We start from the raw sequence: 24824 nt of genomic DNA, 5'->3' as shown, positions 1-24824 counted from the left end.
AGGTTACTAGCCCCACATGAATTTGCAAATATATTCTCTTCTTCCCATATATAGGAAAACCAGGGGATGCACTTTATAAGTGATATGTTCCTTGTGTACTACTACTGTTTCGTTCTGTTAGTGTAGAGACAAAGCATGTCCCACTCAAGGATTGTCTTATCACATATTGTAATACACTAAAGTTTTATTAGTAGAGACCAAAACTGCAGCAAGAAGTCAAGGAATAATTACAGGATATGTATCAGGAGATATTCTCCCTAACCCAGAGATGGGCAACTGCGGTCTGCAGTAAAAGCAAAAAAAAAAATAAAAAGTGCATTGCTAAAAATCTAAATGTGAAAGACATGCATGAAAAGTGTAAAAGCAAAAACAAAAGCAAAAAAAAATCACTGCAGTGTCAAATCAGTGATGTCCAAAAATAGTATTTCAAGCTGTAATGTCAGGGAAGTATCAGTGAAAATGAAGCCCTTCCATGTGACGAAACACAAGGGGCGGAGCCAGGGTTTGTGACATCACCACCCACCTGTTTCCGTTCGTGGTTCATGCCCCGTCCCAGGCTGCTATTCCGTTTACATATCCGCATATGAAGATATTGCTTGTGAGTATCAACTATGCTTTTTAACAGTTTGGCGACTGTATAACTTATGTATATGTCAACAAAGCAGCTCTCCTGTGACAGATTACATACTAGGTACATGATTTGTCACTTCCAGGTGGTGGGCGAGCACCGCCAGCAACTTGGCTGTGCTGTAAATAAAACGGCAGATACCGATCAGCAGGTGCCAGCCAATGGATGACTGCCGGCCTTCACCCATTGTCGGGAAGACACACAGGACAGGACTCTTATGTAAGCAAGGCAGAGCTCTGTCCTGTCAGCGGGGAAGTAATCGTTTTCTTTCCCTGCAAAGCAGGGAATAAAATCTATTACTTCCATAGTAAAACACCTAACTCAGTACACCAAAACACTGGTTAAGCACACATTTAACCCTTTGATCGCCCTACATGTTAAACCCCTTCCCAGCCAGAATCAGTACAGTGACAGTGCATATTTTTAGCACCGATCACTGTATTAGTGTCACTGGTTCCCACAATGTGTCAAAAGTGTCAGTGTCCGAATGTGCACCACCATATCCCAGTCTCGCTATAAGTCGTTAATCGCTGCCACTAATAGTAAAAAAAAAAGAAAGAAATAAATAAAAACTATAGTTTGTAGACACTAAGTTTTGCGCAAACCAATGCATATACGTTTATTGGGATTTTTTTTTACCAAAAATATGTAGCATAATACATATTTACCTAAATGTGTGAAGAAAATTCGCTTTTTTTACATTTTATTGGATATGTTAAATAGCAGAAAGTAAAAAATTTTATTTTTTAAGTTGTCAAACTTTCTTTTTTTATTTATAGCTTGAAAAAAAAAAAAAAAAGAAGATCTAATACCACCAAAAGAAAGCTCTATTTGTGGGGAAAAAGTACAGAAATGTTATTTGGGTACAGCGTTGCATGACCGCACAATTGTCCGCTATAGAAACCCAGTGCCATATAGCAAAAAAAATGGCTTGGTCATGATTTGGGGGGGGGGGGGGGGGGGGTTAAATCTTGCAGAGGTTAAGTGGTTAGTAAATTATTGTTTTTTTACGGAGTTGCGCTATGTTGTCTTTTGGTTCTCTTTTTACGATTACGGCCGCGAATATGATCTTGGAATAAGAGTCGGTTCACACTATGGCGACACGACTTCGGGGGCGACCTGTGAAGTCGCTGTGCACCGCGACTTCGGCGCGACTTGCACGGACTTTACATAATGGAAGTCAATGCAAGTCGCTCCGACCTGAGTCAAAAGTAGTACAGGAACCTTTTTCTAAGTCGGAGCGACTTGAGTCGCTCCTATTAAAACGGTTCCCGTAGCACAGAATGGACCGCGACTTGTCAGGCAACCAAGTCGCCTGACAAGTCGCGGTAGTGTGAACTGGCACTTAATGATATCAGAGCGCATGAATTCCATTCCTACACGGAGTGACGTGCTTTTCTGTGACACAGGCACATTTAGACTTCTTATAACTTTGGAAGTCAAACCCATCTCGTAAGCGTATTTTGGAGAAGATGGTGAAGGTGCATGGAAGTGGTGTTCCCATTCAACTTTCCAACTCTGTCTTTTGTAAATGTGGCTTCACTCTCTCTGGAAGGGCTTTATTTTCACAGGGATACTTACCTGGCATTACAGCTTGAAATACTATATTTGGAGTTTTTGGACTTCACTGACTGGACACTGCACAGTAATTTTTTCTTTTTTTTTTGCTTTTACCTGTTGTATTTATGTCTTTCACATTTGGATATTTAGAGCAGCACTTTTTTATTTTTTGTATGTACAACTTGTATGTATTTTTGTGTTTTCAATCAAGCTTTAGGTTAGGGCATGGATAGGCAACTGAGGCCCTCCAGGCGGTTGTGGAACTACATGGCCCATGAGGCATTGCAAGACATTTACAAGCATGAGTTCCAGAGGCATGATGGAGGTTTTGCAACAACTGGAAGACCACAGTTGCCCACCCCTGGGTTAGGGAGAATAGCTCCTGATACATATCTCAAAATCATTCCTCGACTTCTTGCTGCAGTTTTGATCTCTACCAAAGCTGGTAGCTGCTTATTTTTACTACTTTAGCGCAATTTCAATTTTTACTACAAAAATAGATATGCAATCAGATAGACTTTGTACTAATGACCTTCATCCTCCTGCTATAGCAGCTGTGAACTGAGCCTAAAAAGGACTATGCAGTTTAACAGGCACCAGGGTAAGACACACTGCTCTCAGAAATATAACAAAACTGGTCAGACACCCCGCCCCCCCCTGCAATACAACAACTAGTAGTAAGGACACTTGTGCTAATGAGATCTACCAGTACAGGGCACTGCAGCGTGAAGACAAGCAGCAGTGTTTTCACTGAGCAATAGGGGTATTTTAAGGCATTTACTTTAAGTTATAACATTGGGAGTAGAAAACTATAGGAAAATGTGCTTTCTTGGGCTGAAGCATGCGTTAGCCAGCCCATTCAAAATGAATGTAAAGCAACCCCAATGCGCAAAAAATTAAGTCATGCTGCAACTGTTCAAAGTGCAGTGCACCGCAGAACACATCATGCATGTGGTGCATTGTAACACAGGTGTGTTCTGGTGCTGCATTTGGGTGCCATTCAAACCGAATAACACCATATTGCTGCATGTCCAGAGCTGCACAATTGTTAAAAGATCGTGGTCTTGATTTGAATCCCCCCCCATCTTAATCCAGCATTTCCACAATTCAAGTACAACCCAATTCCAAAAAAGTTGGGACACTGTATAAATTGTGAGCAATAAAAGAATGGACTAATTTACAAATCTAAAACTTCTATTTTATTCACAATATAATATAGATAACATATCAAATGCTGAAAGTGAGACATTTTGAAATGTCATGCCAAATATTGGCTCATTTTGGATTTAATGAGAGCTACACATTCCAAAAAAAGTTGGGACAGGTAGCAATAAGAGGCTGGAAAAGTTAATTGTACATATAAGGAACAGCTGGAGGACCAATTTGCAACTTTAGGTAAATTGGCAACATGATTGGGTATAAAAAGAGCCTCTCAGAGTGGCAGTGTCTCTCAGAAGTCAAGATGGGCAGAGGATCACCAATCTCCCCAATGCTGCGGCGAAAAATAGTGGAGCAATATCAGAAAGGAGTTTCTCAGAGAAAAATTGCAAAGAGTTTGAAGTTATCATCTACAGTGCATAATATCATCCAAAGATTCAGAGAATCCGGAACAATCTCTGTGCGTAAGGGTCAAGGCCGGAAAAACCATACTGGATGGCGGTGATCTTCGGGCCCTTAGACGGCACTGCATCACATACAGGAATGCTACTGTAATGGAAATCACAACATGGGCTCAGGAATACTTCCAGAAAACATTGTCGGTGAACACAATCCACCGCGCCATTCGCCGTTTGCCGGCTAACACTCTATAGGCCAAAAAAAGTCATATCTAAACATGATCCAGAAGCACAGGCATTTTCTCTGGGCCAAGGCTCATTTAAAATGCTCTGTGGCAAAGTGGAAAACTGTTCTGTGGTCAGAGGAATCAAAAGTTGAAGTTCTTTTTGGAAAACCAGGACGCCATGTCATCCGGACTAAAAGGACATGGACAACCCAAGTTGTTATCAGCACTCTCTGATAGTATGGGGTTGCATGAGTGCGTGTGGCATGGGCAGCTTACACATCTGGAAAGGCGCCATCAATGCTGAAAGGTATATCCAAGTTCTAGAACAACATATGCTCCCATCCAGACGTCGTCTCTTTCAGGGAAGACCTTGCATTTTCCAACATGACAATGCCAGACCACATACTGCATCAATTACATCATGGCTGCGTAGAAGAAGGATCCTGGTATTGAAATGGCCAGCCTGCAGTCCAGATCTTTCACCCATAGAAAACATTTGGTGCATCATAAAGAGGAAGATGCGACAAAGAAGACCTAAGACAGTTGAGCAACTAGAAGCCTGTATTAGACAAGAATGGGACAACATTTCTATTCCTAAACTTGAGTAACTTGTCTCCTCAGTCCCCAGACATTTGCAGACTATTATAAAAAGAAGAGGGGAGGCCACACAGTGGTAAACATAGCCTTGTCACAACTTTTTTGAGATGTGTTGATGCCATGAAATTTAAAATAAACTTATTTTCCCTTAAAATTATACATTTTCTCAGTTTAAACATTTGATATGTCATCTATGTTGTATTCTGAATAAAATATTGAAATTTGAAACTTCCACATCATTGCATTCTGTTTTTATTCACAATTTGTACAGCGTCCCAACTTTTTGGAATCAGGCTTGTAGAAAGTGCAGAGCAGTTTTACTCTAATCAGCCTAATTAACTCCTTAATCTGCTCACCATAAAATTATTTTCCTGCTGATATATTTTATTTTCTTTTATTTTAAAAAATATTGAGAATTTAATTTTTTGTTTGTTTGCTTTGTTCTTTTATACTTTTAAACATATATTTATAAGTTTCACATTTAAAAAAAAAAATTATTTCATTTGTAAAATAACTTTTCAATGCTTTGTACCATTGCTGACAGCTGAAGTGCACTTCCCTAGCTCCCACTCCTCCTGTCCTTTGTCTCCATGTGGTTTTCTTTTCACTGTCCCAAGACTCTTCCCCCCCCCCTTTTTTTTTCTCTCTTTCTAGCCTTACACCATGACCTCATTATTTAATCTCCATGGGTTACTTTTGATTATTTATATTTATGCATGGTTACCCTTCGCATTGTAGTTATGATATATTATAAGATTATGCTATATTGTGTTTTTCTTTTTTATTGTTTATTCAGTGTATTTAACACCATGTACATGGATCCTGAAGAAGCCCCTAAGTAGGGCAAAATGCGTTGATCCAGATCCTTCTACACTTGTATTTGCATTTGTTTATCCCATTAATTAGGGTTGATTGTATATGTGGTTGGCTATGCCATTGTTATATTGATAACTTGTATGACTTTTTAATATTCGATAGATTAATAAATTGATTATGTTTTTATGTATCCAAGGATCATATTATTAAATTACAAGTAGTATACTATCTGTTGGGCACTTTAAAACCCCCCTTTTTTTCTCCCGCCATTTCCTCCAATTGGGGGAGAGGTGGGGGCCTCTTTCCTCCTCCTGTATACAAAAAAGTTGCGGTAGGTATCGGTAATTGTTATCGATGAGTACTTAAAAAAAAAAAAAAGACTAATATAACAATGGTAAAAAAATTTTTTTTATTATTTCTTTACACATTACATTATTTTTCACTACATTTCTTTAAATTTGATTGAAGCAAAGTCTATTAGGTCTTATTTGCCATCTTGTTTTATAACCTAATGTTAAGGGGTTGCAAGTCCTTAAAATAAAAAAATTCTTCAGAATCGTGATCTTTAGTCTAAGCAAAAAAATCCCGATTCTTATTTTTTTCCAGAATCACGCAGTTCTAGTGTCCATGCTGCGTTACGACAATGTGTGGGTGTATAAAAGCCCTATAGCAGTGATGGTGAACCTTGGCACCCCAGATGTTTTGGAACTACATTTCCTCTGATGCTCAACTACACTGCAGAGTCTGTGGTCTCCACAGTCAGCACTGATTTTTAGATTTCAGAATTATTGTGCAACTGGGAAAGTTCTGATTAAAAAAGGGACAATCTGAAAATCAGGGAAATCTGTACAATACCATTAAATATTGTCATATATACCATCTATACATATGGCTACAGCTACAATGCTTTAGCACGTGTGCTGAACTTGTGGCCCTCCAGCTGTTGCGGATATACGAGTCCCATCATGCCTCTGCCTGTGATAGTCACTGGGAAGAATATTTCTTACACTTGTCTTCATTGGGAAGATTTACCCCATTACAAATAGCTATAAAAGATCAATGGAACCCCGAGCATCCTCTGGAGCAGCGTTTCTCAACTCTGGTCCCCAGGGCACACTAACAGGCCAGGTTTGCAAGAAAACTGAAATACATCCCAGGTGATCTCAATTGCTACTCAGTGATTGTAGTATTCTAGTCTGCATCTCCCCAAGGTAATACTTAAAATCTGGCCTGTTATGCCTCGTTTCCACTGAGCAGTACGGTTCGGTATGCAATTTTTGCCGTTTCCATTGTCAAAAGTTGTGAATGGTACCCAAATTCCAAACCATACCGTCCTACTTTTTTGGGACCCTTTCGTTGGGGTACTAAGCACATTAGTACCATACCAACAGGGTGGAGCTACACTGTTGAGGTACTGTTGAGCTGAGGTACCGTTGGCAGTGGAAACGCAAGCCTGATCAAGGTGTACCGTTCCGAACTGTACCAAACTGTACCGCTCAGTGGAAATGAGGCATTAGTGTGCCCTGAGGACCAGAGTTGAGAAACACTGTTCTGGAGGAACTCTAGGTGTCCATGGAACCCTGGATGAGAAACCCTAATCTAGGCCAAGGAATTGTACACAAACTCCCCTTCCTGTCTGCCTCCTTTTAGGTCCCTCACATGCCTTCTCTTATTTTTATCCCAATATTTTGTAATAGACTCCACAGCCTCTACTGGTGGTCCTAGAACTCAGAATGTAGTGGCACTGGATCATATTTGAACAGATAATGGATGTGGCAGATTCACTTCTCAGAAATGTTAGCTTTGACCAAGGATCCTCGCAAAGAAGGTGTAGCCTCTCAGTCAAAGAACCACCCTGACTGTGCGTACATAAAAAGAGTAAGAGCACTATATACATGGGTCTGCATTTAAGACCCAAAAATGTGTTGGCATGTTTTTATGGATGTCTGAACAAATAAAAAGGAAAATGTAAATTTCCTGCGCTTTGATAATCACAGCCCTATGCACAACTATGGGTGAAGTTACTATGGGTGAAGTTGCTGGGATGTAAATTGCATCAACATACATGAGGGATGTACATTGCATCAACATACATGAGGAGACCATCCTAAGGCTCCATTCACACTAGAGCGACTTGTCAGGCCACTTGTCAGCCTGACAAGTCGTGGTCCCTCGCGGTCCATTGACTGCTACAGGACCCGTTCTAATAGGAGCGACACAAGTCGCTCCGACTTAGAAAAAGGGTCCTGTACTACTTCGGGGCAACTTGCATAGACATTCATTATATGAAGTCCGTGCAAGTCGCGGTGCACGGGACTTCACAAGTCGCCCCCGAAGTAGTACAGAGTCGTGCCGCTGCAGTGTGAATGGGCTCTTAGAGTCTGCCCTTCCTTAGTGTGCTTCACAAACATCTCTAAGCATCCAGAAAAAAGTCTTATAGCTTACTGATGCCGATGCTTATGGATTACATGCTTTACAGATAATGCATTGGCTGCATTTTTATTCTATCAGCTTACAGGGTGGCTGCATGGTAGCCAACATTCAAGCATGTAGTAGTAGAGCTTTAAAAATGGCTGCCGTACCACTGTATCACAGGGATACCATGATTACATAATCAACTGAAAAAATGCTTTGCCATGAATTTGGTAAGTTAGTAAATTCATAACAAATATGCTGGGCAGCACAATGGCTAAGTGAGTAACACTTCATCTTGGCAGCACTGGGGTCATCGGTTCGAGTCCCAACCATGGCACTACCTGCCTGGCGTTTGCTTGTTCTCCCTCTGCCTGTGTGGGTTTCCTCCGGGTACTCCAGACATGCTGGTAGGTTAATTGGCTCCTGTCTAAATCGGCCCTAGTGGGGACGATTTACTAAAATTTGAGAATGCAAAACTGGTACAGTTGTTCACGGTAGCCAATCAGCTTCTATCTTGAGCTTGTTCAATTAGGCTTTGACAAAAAGAAAAAACTGGAAACTGATTGGTTTCTATACAGAGCTGCACCAGATTTTGCACTCTCCAGTTTTAGTATATTAACCCCAATAGGTCCATGTATTAATGCGAGTTAGGGACCTTCGACTGTAAGCTTCTTGAGGGTGGGGGCTGATGTGAATATAAATGTGTAAAACGCTGTGTAAAATTGCAGGCACTATATAAGTACCTGTATTAAAAATAGCCAGGACTATTAGCACAGCTAATAAAAGGGTTACCAATATCATTGGCTCTTTAGAAATTATTTTACTGCATTCCAAAAAGGATTAGTACTGCTTAGAAATTGGCAACCATGGTTCATGGGTGAATGGTTCTAAGAATCAACAGGCTTTTCTTCACAGTGTAAAGTAGGTAAATTGACATCCCCCCCCCCCCCCCCCAGGATTATACAACGAACAAATATTCCTTTAATGCACACAAATAACTATGTTCTCTGTTTTGAGGGTTGTCCACTATTCTATTTGGGTAATACAAAGGGTCAATGTGAGATCCTTATTTTGGCACACAAACTCTCAGTACCCATTTTACTTGATTGATACAGGAAACCTCAAGCAAAGGGGTACTGTTGTTATTGTTTTTTTTTTTTTTTGGGGACGTTGGCTAAGGTGGTAATCAAGCAGATTGGATAGATGTCTAGTGACCTAACCTGTACTATGGGACTCGATTGATACAGGAAAGCTGAAGCAAGGGAGTACTATTGTTTATTTTTTTGGGACATTGGCTAAGGTGGTATTTAAGCAAATTTGATAGGTGTCTAGTGACCTAACCCGTACTATGGGAAGTAAAGGCAGTCTGCCTCTTGAATGCTGCAAAGTCTTGAGACTATGTGACCTATAAGGTGTATGCTATAAAACTACTTTACAGTGACAATTCAAGGATTTAGGCAGATCTTTCTGATGATCTTGGATTATTTTTTTTAATAGAAAAATCTAATCAAATAAAAAGCATACGGTCTTACTGCTACATATAATCGTCAGATGTAGCTAACCTCACTGTTACCAAAGTAGACTGCTCTTCATGGCAAGCTCCACATAACAGAGGCGTACCTACAGGGGTGGCAATTGCAAACCAGCCCCATGCTGCTCGTGTGGCCCCCTGTACACCTGAATAGGAGGAGCGGTATAGAGGAACCAATCTCTCCATTTTCCTCCTGGAGGAACCGCTGAATGTCCGCTTCTCCTCCACTCCCTCCCACAGGCATTCAGCGGCTGCAGGAGGAAAATGGAGAGATCAGTTCCTCTATATGCAGACTCCCCCACAGCTCGTCTTATACAGCTTCTTTCTGCTGACCCTGTGTGCTCTCGAGCCCCCGTGTACTCTCCTAGCCCCCCTCCTCAGAGCCCATGAACTTTCTCCTGAAGACCTCCTCGATCATCAATCTATCAGGATGGAAAGTGGGGAAGAGGCCGGTAAATGTGTCATTTAAGAGCCTCTTCCTTGTCTAGATGAATAGAGTCAGTGATCCCTACTTAATACCGACTTCGTCCATTCACAACTGAAACACAGTAAACTGCCTTAGTGCAAAGCCTTTCCTGTCCATTCATTCTGCGCAGCTGAAAATGCAAAGATGGAGATTGAGGGCTGTGTCCTCAATCTCCTTTCTCTGTCTCAAAGGTTGAATATCAGGTCTTTTTAGAACCCTGATATCTCACCAAAACCCCTAACAGGGCTCCTATCAAAATTGTAAAAAAAATAATTTACAAGTATTAAAAAAAAATAAAAAAAAAAATGTTATAAAAAATAAATAAATAAAAACTACTCACACCAGTGGCAGACTACCAGGGTCACAAAGGCCGCACTTGCGACCGGACCGTGGTGTTAAACCACCAGGCTCAGAGGGGCCCTATATGGTTTCTTGCACCGGGGCCCTGAAGTTTCCAGTTATGCCACTAATCCAAAAAGCATATGCAGCTGGGAGAAATAAACAAAACAGAGTGCAGTGGATAGTGCAAATAAAACACCCTTTTTGATAAAATAAAAATAAACTGCAATTGTAGTGACTTGATACCCGCATGTACTGGGCAAAATATATATTGAAATATCTACGTTATATATAGCAACTAGATAATAGGCCTTTGTTTTTTTACTCTTAAACGTCTGGTATGTGGGCTAGATCCGACTGTAAAGTTGTGATATTTCTGAAGAAAATAAATGCTTACAAAACAAATGCCCCCACTGTGAATAACTTACTGTTAAATAAAGTCTAAGGCCTAGTAGGACAGATAGTTAAGGTGGAAATAAGCTGGTTGAATCCCTTATTGGCTTATTATTTGAGGAGTTCGTGATGGTCTCCTCATTAAGAAGCCAGGAGAGGATGTCAAGAGTCTCCCTCTGTATTCTGAACAATTCAAATTAAATCAAAGAAAAGTCTAAGGGCAACATTAAGCCAGGGAAGATGAGGGTGTTGGGAACTCAAGTTGTTTTGAGTAAGCAAGAAATAAAAGAAGTAAACTCACCAAAGTCCATCGAATTTGAAATATGGCTTTTGGATAGAATTTTAGATCACAAAAAGCTTATAGATTTGTTATAATAATCAGGTTGGGTGATCACAGTGCTTTTATAATGAAAAAATAAAAAAAAATAAAAAATCAATACAATCAACGCTAGATCAGAAATCACTAAAAGAGCTTTTAAAGACACTAAAGCCCTTCGTACCGCAGATGCATTATAGGATATGTGACAATGAGTATAGTTCTATGACAGCTATGTATCTCTATTGGCATTAGAAGTTGATTTGAGCCCGAGTCATGATGTGTCAAATTTTATTTTTTCTCCAATAAAGTCCCAAACATCAATTTAGGTGCACTATATAATCCAGAGCTGCAGTACGAAGTGTGAATGAAAAGCAGGATGTACCGAAAGGATAGAGGGAGCTTGTAGTAAACACGAATACCAACCCATTTCCAGCTTGGGAGCTGCTTTTGTTGTCCGAGGCAAGCTGGTAGAGAACGAAATGTGGAGCTTTGGCGCTGTCGGCATCAAAAACGTCCATGTTGGAATCTCGTCTCTTGGCACCTGGCTTCTGCTTCGTGTTTCGCTTGCGTGACTTACGTGGGACCTCATTGTTATCATTGTAAGAGTGAGAACTCATGTTGCTGAAATTAGACATGGAGTCTTCTGTCCATATGCTGCCACTTTGCTCAGACTCCGGTCCACCCCCTTCATCTTGACAGGACATCTGACTGCTATCCAGCAGGTCTTCCGGGGGTGGAGAAATGTTTAGGACCGTCCATCTTAATGGCTCGGTCTGCTGCCGGCCTGTTTTATTGGCTAACAGCGGTTCACTTACCCCTGGCTTACTTACCCCCGTGGCAGAGGATTGCATAGCTTTGGTATCGGTGAGTGAGGTAGAGTAATTAGGAGGACTGGAAGTGGTGGTAAAGGAACTGCGAGCACCGCCCATGGTGGAAGATGAGGCATCTGCAGTGTACAATCCAAAAGTAAATACACACATTTTCACCGGTAATGGCCAGCAGTCCCAATGGAATTAGATGACTTTATATTTTTTTTCCAATAATATACAAATTTTTTTTAAAAAATTCCCAAATAAATATTGAAATTTGGAATAATTTTTAAAGAATTTAAAAATCCCCAATAAGGCACACGGTAATTTAAATGCCCAAACTATTTAGGCTGTGCCATTTTCTTAAAACTTAATATATGAAAAAAAACAGTAACATAATTTAAAATTTACTGCCATTAGGAATAGTTTAGCCAAATTGAAAAACTATATTATGCCCTTAGAAATGGCCAAAACAATTAAAGCCGATTTAAAATATATATATTTTTTATTTAATGGGACTGTCTGTAGCCACAAAATATTAAAATAAGTTTCTAACCTATGAAGCAGAGAACTACAGGTCATTTTTAATGCAGACACTCCCTGCTTCAGAGGCAAGTCCTGGAATAAAAATATGAGAAAATAAATGAGAAACAGCTGCTAATTATTCCAGCAATCGACCATAAAATTAAAGAAAAATATAGTAAAAAACAAACTCATTTGTAAGCAAAATGGAACTGATAATCTGTAACCTATTTAAAAAAAAAAAAAAAAAAAAAAAAAAGAAAGATGATCAACACTGACTACAATGCAGGTCAGGACAACAACAGAACCATATTTTGTCCTCTGCTGTCCTCAAAAGCAAACCAAAGTCCACAATGGGACCGATTTAAAGGAGATATATATATATATATATATATATTTATATATATTTATATATATATTTTTTTTTTTATATATCTATATATATTATATATCTATCTATAGCTATATATATTATATCTATCTTTTATTTTTTTTTAATATATATATATATATATATATATATATATATATATATATATATAATCTATCTTTTATTTTTTTAATATATACATATATTATATCTTTTATTTTTTTTAATATATACATATATTATATCTATCTTTTATTTTTTTAATATATATTTGTAAGACTTTATTTAAAAATTGTTTCAGTAGTCTTAACCAAGCTCATCACTTTTGGTTAAAGTTTGCTATGATTTTACAAGACTCTTAATCTTACAAACCTATTTTAAAAGCTTCCAGGAAACCCATAAATGGATAAAAATAAAAATGTGTGGTGACTAACCAGATTTTAAAACCATTGTTCAAATCTTACCCTGAAGATTACATTAAAGCTGCAATACAAAAATGTGAATTTTTATGGTTCACAGAAATGCAGTGAACACTGCAACAGATTACAAAAATGAATTGTAATATTCTTAATATATTATAATATTCTTTAAATACTCCTAATCATACTTTAAATCCTGCCCAAATTAAGTCAGCAGTTTTTTTGTTTATCAGTTCCATTTTACACACTGTTTGTGCACATTTGTTAACTTTGCAGCTGAAACAAAAAAATATTCAGTGACTTTCAAAAGCATTCACATTTAAAAGAAAATCATATACTGTAGAGGTGCTGTGGGTGTTTTTGCCATGCATTAATAAAATGCTTCCATGTCAATCTTAACAATATTAAATTTTAGTTGAAGTTTCAGCAGATTTGCAGCCACTTTGGTCTGTCCTGATTTAAGTTCTTTATACAAAAAAAAAAAAGACAAAGCCCCAACATATTTACTACAGAAATAATAAAGCTTTTTAAAGAGTATTTATTAGACTCCACCAGGAAATGTCTGAATATTAAAGAATCAAAAAATTAAAAACAAAAAAAAATATTACTTTTATCTAATAAATATTAAAAAGCTACATGCAGCAGATTCTTTGGTTGGCAGATTTTTCTGTTTAGTTTAAATGTATTTTTTTATTGAAAAATTAGAAAGTCTTTGAACAGTTTCCATACAGAAAGGCGAATGGTATAGCAAACAATATTGTCAAAATTGAACGAGCAAAAAAGAAAAGTGAAGGTATCAAACTATCAACAGGGTAGCAGCAGATTCCTTGGTTGGCAGATTTTTCTGTTTCGCTTAAATGTATTTTTATTGAAAAATTAGAAAGCCTTTGTACAGTTTTCATACAGAAAGGCGAATGGTATAGCAAACAACATTGTCAAAAATTGAATGAACAAAATAGAAAAGTGAAGGTATCAAACTATCAACAGGGTAGCACAGCAAAGAACCTCTGGTCGTTTTGCATAGATTAAAAGCTGGCCTGTGTAAATAACAAGATTTAATTTTAGAATATATCTAAGTAACTGGAAACACCAGCATGATTAAAGGTTTAAAATAAGTATTTACAAAATTTTCAAAACTAAGGAGTTTTCTCAAAAATATTTTAAATTAAAAAGATTAAAAATAAAAATACCAAAAATAGTAACCACATACTGTAGAACAGACATTTCAACCACTGTCCAAGAGCTAAGCTAATAAAAAATAAAAAGTTTGCAAATACACATTTAGAAATGATAATCCTTTGAATTTGCATTAACATTGCTTGAATACATTTTGTTATTTTGCATTAACATTGCTTGAATATATTTTGTAAATATTTATATTTTTAATACACTCAATCAAAAATTGTGTTTGATATCCTGAGCGAGAGCTTGTTTGGTTTATGTTTCTTTGTATTTTGAAAATCTCAATAAAAATTATTTGAAAAAATAAAAATTGTGTTTGATGACTACATTACAATATATAATAATCCTATAATAAATATAATATAATGTATATAAAATATAAAAATAGCTAATGTGTATTTTTAGCCAAATATCTGCTGCAATTTATAAAAAAAAAGCACAAAATATGCAGGAAAAAAAAAAACATTGCCTGCTAACGTAAAATGAATTTTAGCGTAAAATGAATTTTAGCTCATAAAATAGTGCTAACAAATCACAACAGTATTTTTTTATATTCGTTCTGCTGCTTTTTAACTACATTTATTGCAGCCACAACAGAAATCTTTTACAGGAACAGAATGAATGAAGTAAAGAACTACCAACTCTCACCAGACTACAGGTGGTTGTTCGGTTCCCAAGCCCTTTTAAAGGCCGATTTCATTTTCAAATGAAAAGCAAAGTGACCACAAATCCACAGTGAGAACTTCTTTACCCAATTAATTTTCTAGGCTTAAATATTTTTTTTTTTTTTGAATGTTGTGAGTTAAAAAAACATTATCAAATGAACATTTTGCCAACATTCATCATCAATCCACTATTAAAAATAAAAAAAGAAAAAAAATACAAAGAAAGATTTAAAAAAAATAATAATAATAATAATAAAAGGCTTAGGAAGAAGTCTGAAAACGAGACCGACCTATACCCTGGGTGAGTTTGGATGGGTTTAGTGTCTCTGGCAATATTTGTCTTCACTATTGATAGACAGACATAGTCACACAACCCACCATACGATGCCTGCCTCTGAGTGGCGGAGCTAGAATGCAAGTTAACTGTATTAATAGAGAAAACAGCTAGCATCCCAGCAAATATCAAAAAAAGCAATCCAATTATCACATGGAATTTTTAGGTCAAATTCATACGGGTTTAGTCCACATTCATTCCAAAATATTTTTAGTTTTCACATTCACAAGCCCCCCCCCCCCCTTCCATTTCCAAAATGCATACCCTAAAAAACACGTTTTTTTTCCCCCCTCAATTACAGTTAATGTCTCAAATAATTTACACATTCGTTAGATATTAGTTTTCAGAATTCAAAAATCATTGGCCTGTTGCCTCAGGTTTAGCTAATAACCAAGTTACCTGTCACCACAGATCTTGTAATTGGCTGCAGTTGTGGAGGGAGACTTAGACGTATTTGTTAAAAACACGACACTAATATTTTGTGTTCCTGGATTTAAAAAAGTAACTCTTTCCTTTATCAATGTTTACAGAGACCACCGTCCTCTAAGACCCAGCTATTCCTCTATTGGGAGCTGCCATCTTCTCCTTACACAGTGTAGGTTTGTGTAGGAGATTGCACTAGACTGACTGGATCAGTCATTGGTCATGGGTGGGCGATTGTGTGGGCCATGGGGAACCCATCTCTTCTAGTGGGTCGTGCCCAACAGTGGATGGCGGTGGTAATGGATCGTGGTTAGGGGCTTGGGCTGCTACCTTTCCGATACAGCCTTATGGTTGTTTCAGCAAGAAGACGCACCCATATATATCATAAAACGAGGCTACAATCTCCAATTTTCAGTGCTGTTTATTCAGAGTAGAATCTTCAATCACATACAGCTTGATGAAGAGCAGTGAAACTGTGCAGTCGTTATGTTGGTTGCAACTTTGAATGAAGGTTCTACTTTGAATGAAGGTTCTACTTTGAAGTAAACAACCTCTAATTTTCAATGCCGTTTACTTCAAAGTTACAACCAACGTAACGACTGCACAGTTTCACTGCTCTTCATCAAGCTGTATGTGAATGAAGACTCTGAAGCTAACAGCATTGAAAATTGGAGATCGAATCCTCTTTTCTTTTTTTAGATCTTTATTGGTGGATGATTGGGAGCCCACTATTGATACAATGTCTATGTGGTGGATTCTGACACAGAAGGAGTGACTCACCCTAAATATATTGTGAGATTGTGTGTATATATTATATATATATATATATATATATATATATATATATATAAAAATATATATATATATATATTATTATACAGGATTTATATAGCGCCAACAGTTTACGCAGCGCTTTACAATGTGAAGGAAGATAATACAGTTACAATACAGTTCAAAACAGGAGGAACTAGAGGGCCCTGCACGTTAGAGCTTACAATCTAGAAATATATATATAAAAAAAAATTATATATATATATATATATATATATATATATATATATATATATATATAAATTTATTATATTATATATTTGTGCTTAATCATTAGCCCTGAAGGGGGAGCCCATCTCCCTGAAACACGTTAGCCTGGATTGAGACAAGTACACACTATAGAGCCTTTCTTAACCTTTTCAACACAGAGGAACCCTTGAAATGAATTTCTGGACTCGGGGAACCCCTAAAAAAAAATTAAAAATCTACAACTCTAGACACATTAGTGTGACAGTCAGTGGGAAGAATGCTCCTTACTCTTGTCATCATTGGGAAGAATTACCCCATTACAGATAGCTAAAGGGAACAATGGTGTCATTGGGAGGCAAAAATTTCCCATTGCTCAAGGAACCTCTTGCAACCTCAGGAGGAACCCTGGTTGAGAATTCCTGCTATAGAGGGATATTCTTTGTTCATATTTCATGCCTGAGGCTTACAACCACTTTTTTTTTTTGTTGTTGAAAATTCAACAATTAAAGACATGCTTTTGGGAATGAAACATTTTAACTTTAAATGACGTAGTTATTGTTAGTGGGTTCAGAAGTCTGAAGAGAACTGATTTCATGAGCGTCTCCACCATTATAAACAAGTTATGAAGTACAGAGACTCAGAGCTGAACAGGCGCTCATACTATCTGATATGGCTGATTTCAGATATGCACTCAACAGCCCTCCTCACGCCTTCATTTATTTTCTCTACCAAATGGTTACTGAATTGCCTGTAGTGCTCTATAAATTTTAGATTGTTTCGCCATAAACGTGAGCCAAGGTCTGGTGTTTTGGTTTTAGAAACCATCGTTGACCACGTGCCTCTATGGGGATTCTATTCCATAAAAGGATATTTTCAACTTTCAAAGCAGGTATTTGGAAGCGTACTGGGAGACAAAAATTTAACTGGCCCCATCAGAATCACAGTTCAATTCAAATGTTCTCACAGATGTCTACTAAAGGAACATAATAAACAAATTTCAAGTACCGAACTGTAAAGTGATATCTAAAATAGAAATCACACATGGTCGTAGGGAATACTTAATTTCTTTACCTGGACATCATTATTAGGATGGACATAGACTAGAATTTAGAGAATCAAAAACTATTAACCTGGTTTTAGTATACAGAAATTCTGAAGGTTGTTAGCGCCATCACCCTACAGATGCAAGGTCCCAAGTTCAAATCTCACCAACTACGTGTGCACGTTTCTGGTGCATCTGGGGGCAACTCAATTTTGACAATATTTGACCTCCAGAGGGTAATAGTTTTAGTTAAATTGTATATAGAGTTAAATATGGCCAAGTTACACAAGGTTTGGTAAAATTTAAGGTAACGCTTACAAAGGAAACTATGGCAAAAAAAACTCATGAGTTTATTTTGTAAACTTTATAGGAAAGTGGCATTTGTTGTGGTTTCACAATTTGTTTGCTCTGCCATACTTTGAGGGCCTTCACACACAGGTCTATGGGCTTTCTCTCCAAAAGCAATCTATGGCTAATAAGTTCAGTCAGCATCCTTGCTAAGTGTGACGGTACGCACCCTCACTGGGTATGAAAGACAGACACTATGTGAGATACTTAATGGACACTGAGAATATGGTATGGATTACTTTAAATTGGGACAGTACTGTGTGCCGACCAAGTATCTCAAGAAACATGTGAAGACTGCTTCACACAGTCAGACTCATAGCAGATAGCTATTATCTAGCTAATATCTAATATCATCAGCTCAACCACCTGTCTTCCACACATCATTGAATAGGACGATTTACACACCTGTTATCTACAACGGGTTCTGTGTTTACACTTCTGATAATGTGTATTGTATTTCATGAGCTTGAGGATGGCCGTCTGCTAGTTAATTGGCTCAGGGGAATTGAATCACTGTCATCTGTTAGTTGCTGAGTGGAAATAGTATACTGTTTGCGTTGGTTGTTCTTTAGATATGTTAATTATATTTCTGTATATAATTTCATCTGCATAGAATAAAATAATCAGGCACGTGACCTGATTTGGTAATTTAATCAGGAGGGGGATGTCCATGCTGTATATAAAAATTCTGTGTGACTGTTCAATAAAAAGAAGGTTCCTAAACTTATACAAGCCAAGTTGTCGGCTAGCTTTGTATGGTGGCGGCTAGAATATTTGATATCTATGTTCAAGACTGGGAGGAAGCGGTATACTGATGGAAGTCCACAAGCACAGTGTGGGTCGTGGTTCCGTTACACTGAGTGACTGCGGAGAGAAAAATCTATGACAAGGAAAGCCACCTACTGACCGAGAGAAAGAGTCTGCACAGCAAAGCATGATGTATAGCATATATTTGGAATCTGAATATTTTTTTTTGTCTCCCTGAATATGGTGGTAAAAAGAATTGAACAGTTTATGTTCATCATAATGATTACTATGCATTCTGCAGTGTAAACTTCTGGTATCAGTTAACATGTTTATGTGTAGCAATGTTGCGTTTAACCTGATGCCCTGTATACAAACTATTTTCATTGTGTAAGGCAGGGGTGTCCAACTTTTTGACCTTTTTTGACCTTCAGAGGAATGGTCTTGGGCCGCACATAAAATACGCTAATAAGAGCTGATGAGCAGAAAAAGGTGGGCAGATCACAAGTTAACAATCACGGGTATAGACAATGTACCTATCTGAATAATAAAACTTTATTTTTGTAATATTTTTTATTAGAAAAAGTAAAAGAGGGCTACATAAAAATAGTGCAATATTTTACACTGTTTTTGATAAACACATCAATATCTGGTTGGATGGATGGAGTAGCAGTTCTCAATAAATTCTCAAGGTGCTTAGCAGATAATTTTTGTTCTAATTTTGCCCTTCATGTGCTTCGTCCTTCAAAACAGCTGCTTACAAATATTGGTGCTGCCGAAAGAGGACATGAATAAGACGGGATTGTGAAGAGAGGGAGATTTTTCTTTGGGGGGAAAAAAAAAAAAAACTGATAAAAGCCAATTTAAGAGACACTGTCAATTTTTTCTTTGATCGCATGTGTTCACTAAGTAAAAAAGTATCTGTACAAAAACATTCAGAAAAAAAAAAAGTAAAATTTACAATTTTGCATTGGGCCACATTCATAGCCATCTTGGGCCGCTGTGACTTGTGGGCCACAGGTTGGACACCCCTGCTGTAAGGTATCTTCTGCATCTGTTTGCCAGCACCCCTACCTCCTGAAAATTCCTCCACATTGGAGGTGTGGAGCACAAAATGGCAAGCGGGAAAATAACCACTGGAGGGAGCCAGCAGGCAATACTGTTGTCTAGTCCTTTGTCCATGGTTTGCTTTTTTTTTTGGCATAGTTTCTAGAGTAAATGTCCTCTTAAATTAGTGATCTCCGGATCGTTATGCAATTGTTTTTAACCCAAGTATGCTGTAACTCTGAAAAAACGGATTGCAGCTTTTTTTTTTATTATCATTATTCCTCAGCTCTAGCTCCCCAATGTTCACTTGGTCATGTAACCACAATAAGTACTTTCCTTCGGTGCCGAAAATGACTACATAGCTATGAGAAAAGCTGAACTGAATGTATTCTTTCCTAAGAGGCGATAGGGGGGGGATATAATCACCATGTATAACTCCATAGGTGGTCCATACATTGAACTTGGTGTAGAGTTATTCACTTTAAAGTCATCACGGAGGCTCTTTATGTCTGAAGGAAAAGATTAAACCTTCAAGAGCTGGTAAAATGTGGAATAGACACCCTCAAGAACTGGCCAGCTCAGTAAAAAAATGTTTTAACAAAGCTGGATGTATTGCTAAATACACAAACATAGCTGGATATTAATATTTATAGGTAACTCCACAGATTGGTAATCCAGGGAATACCCAATTGCCTCCTGGGGGATCAGCCAGGAATTTTCCCTCCCCTCGGATCATGCTTTTTTGGGGGGTTTTTTTTTGCCTTCCTCTGGATCAACTATGAGCATAGGTCTGTGCATATGGAGGTTTCCTCTTTTTTTTTCTATTTGTTGAACTAGATGCACTTGTTTTGCAACCGATCTACATTGGGCACAAGTAAGGCTACACTTGCTCAGAACATTGGTTCATGACTCCACAGCAGAGATGAAACAAGAGGCTTCACCCCCACCCAGAGATGCTGTGAAATTTACCTGAATATGAAATTCGGGACAGCACCACAAAGCTAATGAAAGCTTTCCCCACTGCAGATTGGAATTCACCAGACATGGCTGTACATTCAGGATGCAGGCCGTCCAGACTGCTTACAATGTACGAGGATAACCTCTCTTTTCATAGCAAGTAAACCCACTCAACCCTCCTACCCTTGGGGACCGGATTCGGGAAATGCAGAAATAGGTAATGTTTGAAAAACATACCTATGTTCAACACAACATCTTTTGGAAGTTTCAAAGCATCTGGAGAAAATGGATTGTTGCTTCTCGTTTTAACCAAATTTTGAGTCCTTCATAAATACTGGGTGTGCTTTTAGTGGAGGAGGGGGGGGGGGGCTGTCAAAAGATCTATATATTATATACTATCTGCTCCACGGTATTTCTGAAAGTTTCGGAATATTTATGAATATCTTTCTGAGTATTTGTGAGCATCTTGGATGTATCAAATGTATTGATGACGTTACTGTTTGGAACAGTGATTTTATTTTGCTTTTTGCTGGGTTTTTTTCTTTTGTTATAAAAGAAAAAAAATTTATCAAAAATAAAATCTGAAAAAAATAAAAATAAAAATAAATACTGTACCACAAGCCACACACCAAGCAATTCTGTGCAGTAGGGAAAAAATAGCAGCCTCAGTCTTTTTCGGACTCTGCCACCCCCGATGCGTTTTGTCCCGATCATGTGGCTTAGTAATGGAGGTCGGAGCATCACCATAACATATGGGTAAGAACCCCAAGGTCCCTCTTACATTTGTAATACATAGGGTCCTGTCTTAGCCCCATGGCATGCAGTTTAACTGGAGTATAATTAAGGTATAAGAGGATAAAGAATTGAGAGAACCAGTGGGATTAATTTAATGAACTAAGCTGCACTGATTGCAGTGCAGCTTCCCATGGGTCCTCCTCAAAAAGGTGCCCCAACCTTTTCCTGTCGTTCACTACCCTTACTAAGGTGGCCCTCAAGGTAGGTGTGCAAGAGCTTTGTGTAGCAGTGCGAGATGCAGCCCTTCCAAATATGAAACTCAAAAGGAAAGGTTCTTTTAAGTGTCGCTAAACCCACATCTAAAAAAAAAAAAAAAAAAAAAAAAAAAAAAAACTCTTCTTATCAATAAATGATGTATTACATACGGTTCATACTCCCTAAGTCACTATGGGATTTGTTTTCTGTATTCTGCTGCTCTCTATCTCCCCTTTCTGTCCATGTCCCCAATTCAGCTAGGCATTTTGCTGCGCAGTGTTGGCAGCTCTGCACATGCTCAGTTTTCATTGCATTTCTATGCGGAGCATTTCCTCCCTATGACATCTGAGAAGCCCATGTGACTACAGGGTCAAACATGTGGGCGGATACACAGTGGTAAATGACAGCCCACTCCCTCCCCCTCCTCTATGCCCACTAACCAGCTAAACCCAATGGGATCGGGATATTACATCTTGATTGATGTAGGCTTCACCTCCCCCCTATGCTAAGACACAGGCTGGAGGGGCGTGACACAGCCAGAGACTGGCAATAATACACCATATTTTTGCCAAAAAATAATAAAGATTTGATTTCAAATATACATTTTTATGATAATTTAAAAAACATTTTTTATATTAATTATTTTTACTCTTTATCCCAAAGGCTGTTTTTTCTATTTTGAACAGAGGACTAGAAGCTCCTCCTGCCTATGTTTCCCTGCAGACAGGCTGGGAGAGAGCTGGGTCGTGTGACAGCTGTAAAATTGATTAGGAAAAAGGTACTTAAATGCAATTTTTGTAAATTAAATTTACCGTGCCGTCATCCACATACAGAAATGGAAGGGATAATGTAAATTAAACAGTGTGTGTTTAGTATCACTTTAAGTGAAGCTTAGCAGCAGCGGGTAGTGTTACAAGTTCACAGTGGTAAATGAGAGCCCAATCCGTCCCCCTCCTCCATGCCCACTAACCAGCTAAACCCAATGGGAGCGGGATATTACATCTTGATTGATGTAGGCTTCACCTCCCCCTATTATAAGACTCAGGCCGGAGGGGCGTGACACAGCCAGAGACTGGCAAAAATACACCATATTTTTGCCAAAAAATAGTAAAGATTTAATTTCGAATATACATTTTTATGATGATTAAAAAAAAAAAATTATATTAATTATTTTTACTCTTTATCCCAAAGGCTGTTTTTTCTATTTTGAACAGAGGACTAGAAGCTCCTCCTGCCTATGTTTCCCTGCAGACAGGCTGGGAGAGAGCTGGGTCATGTGACAGCTGTAAAATTGATTAGGAAAAAGGTACTTAAATGCAATTTTTGTAAATTAAATTTACTGTGCCGTCATCCATATACAGAAATGGAAGGGATAATGTAAATTAAACAGTGTGTGTTTAGTATCACTTTAAGTGAAGCTTAGCAGCAGCGGGTAGTGTTACAAGTTCACAGTGGTAAATGAGAGCCCAATCCGTCCCCCTCCTCCATGCCCACTAACCAGCTAAACCCAATGGGAGCGGGATATTACATCTTGATTGATGTAGGCTTCACCTCCCCCCTATTATAAGACTCAGGCCGGAGGGGGCGTGACACAGCCAGAGACTGGCAAAAATACACCATATTTTTGCCAAAAAATAGTAAAGATTTAATTTCGAATATACATTTTTATGATAATTAAAAAAAAAAATTATATTAATTATTTTTACTCTTTATCCCAAAGGCTGTTTTTTCTATTTTGAACAGAGGACTAGAAGCTCCTCCTGCCTATGTTTCCCTGCAGACAGGCTGGGAGAGAGCTGGGTCATGTGACAGCTGTAAAATTGATTAGGAAAAAGGTACTGAAATGGAATTTTTGTAAATTAAATTTACTGTGCCGTCATCAATATACAGAAATGGAAGGGATAATGTAAATTAAACAATGTGTGTTCAGTATCACTTTAAGTGAAGCTTAGCAGCAGCGGGTAGTGTTACAAGTTCACCAACTGGTTGTACTTCTGACCTGGTGTTGCTCCTTGAACTCTTCATATAAGAATACAATGTTCCTTAGAACATAAAAGGAAGCCCCAATATTAAAATAATATACATATATATATCCTCAATCTATTTAAAGAAATGCAGATAGGTATACCAAAATAGTTTTGTTTTTAGAAGCCAACAGAAAAAGGTTACATCTGCGTGGCGGTGCTGCCAAGGTCAACACTTCCTTTTGTTTAGGCTCAGAGTCTACTCTGTAAAATGCACCATGTTTACTTTTAACAAAAAAAAAAAAAAAAGTAATACCTTTTATTTCTCCCCAGCGAGTTTAAATAAAAAAACTGTACCAACACTAAGCTGTCAGCACTGATTTAGTAGGTTAATCAACCCATGCAAGCGATGCGATAACCGCAGCTGATAAAATTAATCCGCAATTACCAGCACAGACTGCAGCCAATGTAAACAAGAGAAATTATTTTTAACTTGTGCCGACCTGGGTTTGATTAGCGGGAACCGTAACAGGCAACAGACAATATATTCCATGTAATGAATTAGGCTATTCATATTAAATATAAAAAAAGTCAGCAAGCAAAACAGGAGGACTGGGTCATCTGTGGCTGTATTGCGTGATGGCAACGCTTCAGAATTCTTTTTTTTTTTTGGGGGGGGTGGGGAATCTGTACCAAAAAAAAAACAGTGTTTTGGAGGATCAGTAAAAAAACATTAAAAAAAACAAGTTTGCTGGAGCGTTTAGCCTGGAATAACACAATAAAACCACAGATTTGGAGAAGTATTACTGCCACAGGATAGCAGAATGAGCAGTGCTGTGAAGTATCACATTTTATATGGAAGAACTGGAAAATGATGGAACCTGACCAAGGGACGGGACTGGAGCCGATGTAACGTGTTCTACGTGCCCAAATTTAAGGCTACATTCACACCTGAGCGTAGCGTTTTTCGCGCGTTTTTTACCGCGATTTTACCGCGATTTTTGCGGCGTTTTTTACCGCGATTTTACCGCGATTTTTACCGCGATTTTTGTGCAGGCGTTTTTAGATTGAATAGAGATCAATGGAAAACGCCTGTAATCTGCCCAAAAAGAAGCTCATGTACCTTTTTGAGCGTTGGGCG

At 38.1% G+C, this 24824-nt stretch overlaps 1 protein-coding gene across 6 annotated transcripts in view; it reads right to left on the bottom strand.

Annotated features, from left to right (window-relative positions):
• NFAT5 (nuclear factor of activated T cells 5) overlaps window positions 1-24824 on the bottom strand; it is a 195272-nt gene that overhangs the window by 55453 nt on the left and 114995 nt on the right. For 3 of the 6 annotated variants that reach the window (XM_082270028.1, XM_082270026.1, XM_082270027.1), the window contains one exon: window positions 11271-11793. In XM_082270028.1, coding sequence (XP_082126154.1) covers window positions 11271-11793 — 523 coding nt within the window. Of the gene's footprint in view, window positions 1-11270; window positions 11794-12212; window positions 12275-15104; window positions 15201-24824 lie in introns of those variants that run through there. The other 3 variants (XM_082270030.1, XM_082270029.1, XM_082270031.1) reach the window with 3 other exon arrangements.

This window comes from Pelophylax lessonae, assembly GCF_965119305.1.
Source record: "Pelophylax lessonae genome assembly, chromosome: 10".
Classification (NCBI taxonomy): domain Eukaryota; kingdom Metazoa; phylum Chordata; class Amphibia; order Anura; family Ranidae; genus Pelophylax; species Pelophylax lessonae.
Note: the sequence above shows the minus strand (reverse complement) of the source record. Positions and strands in the feature narration are given on the sequence as shown.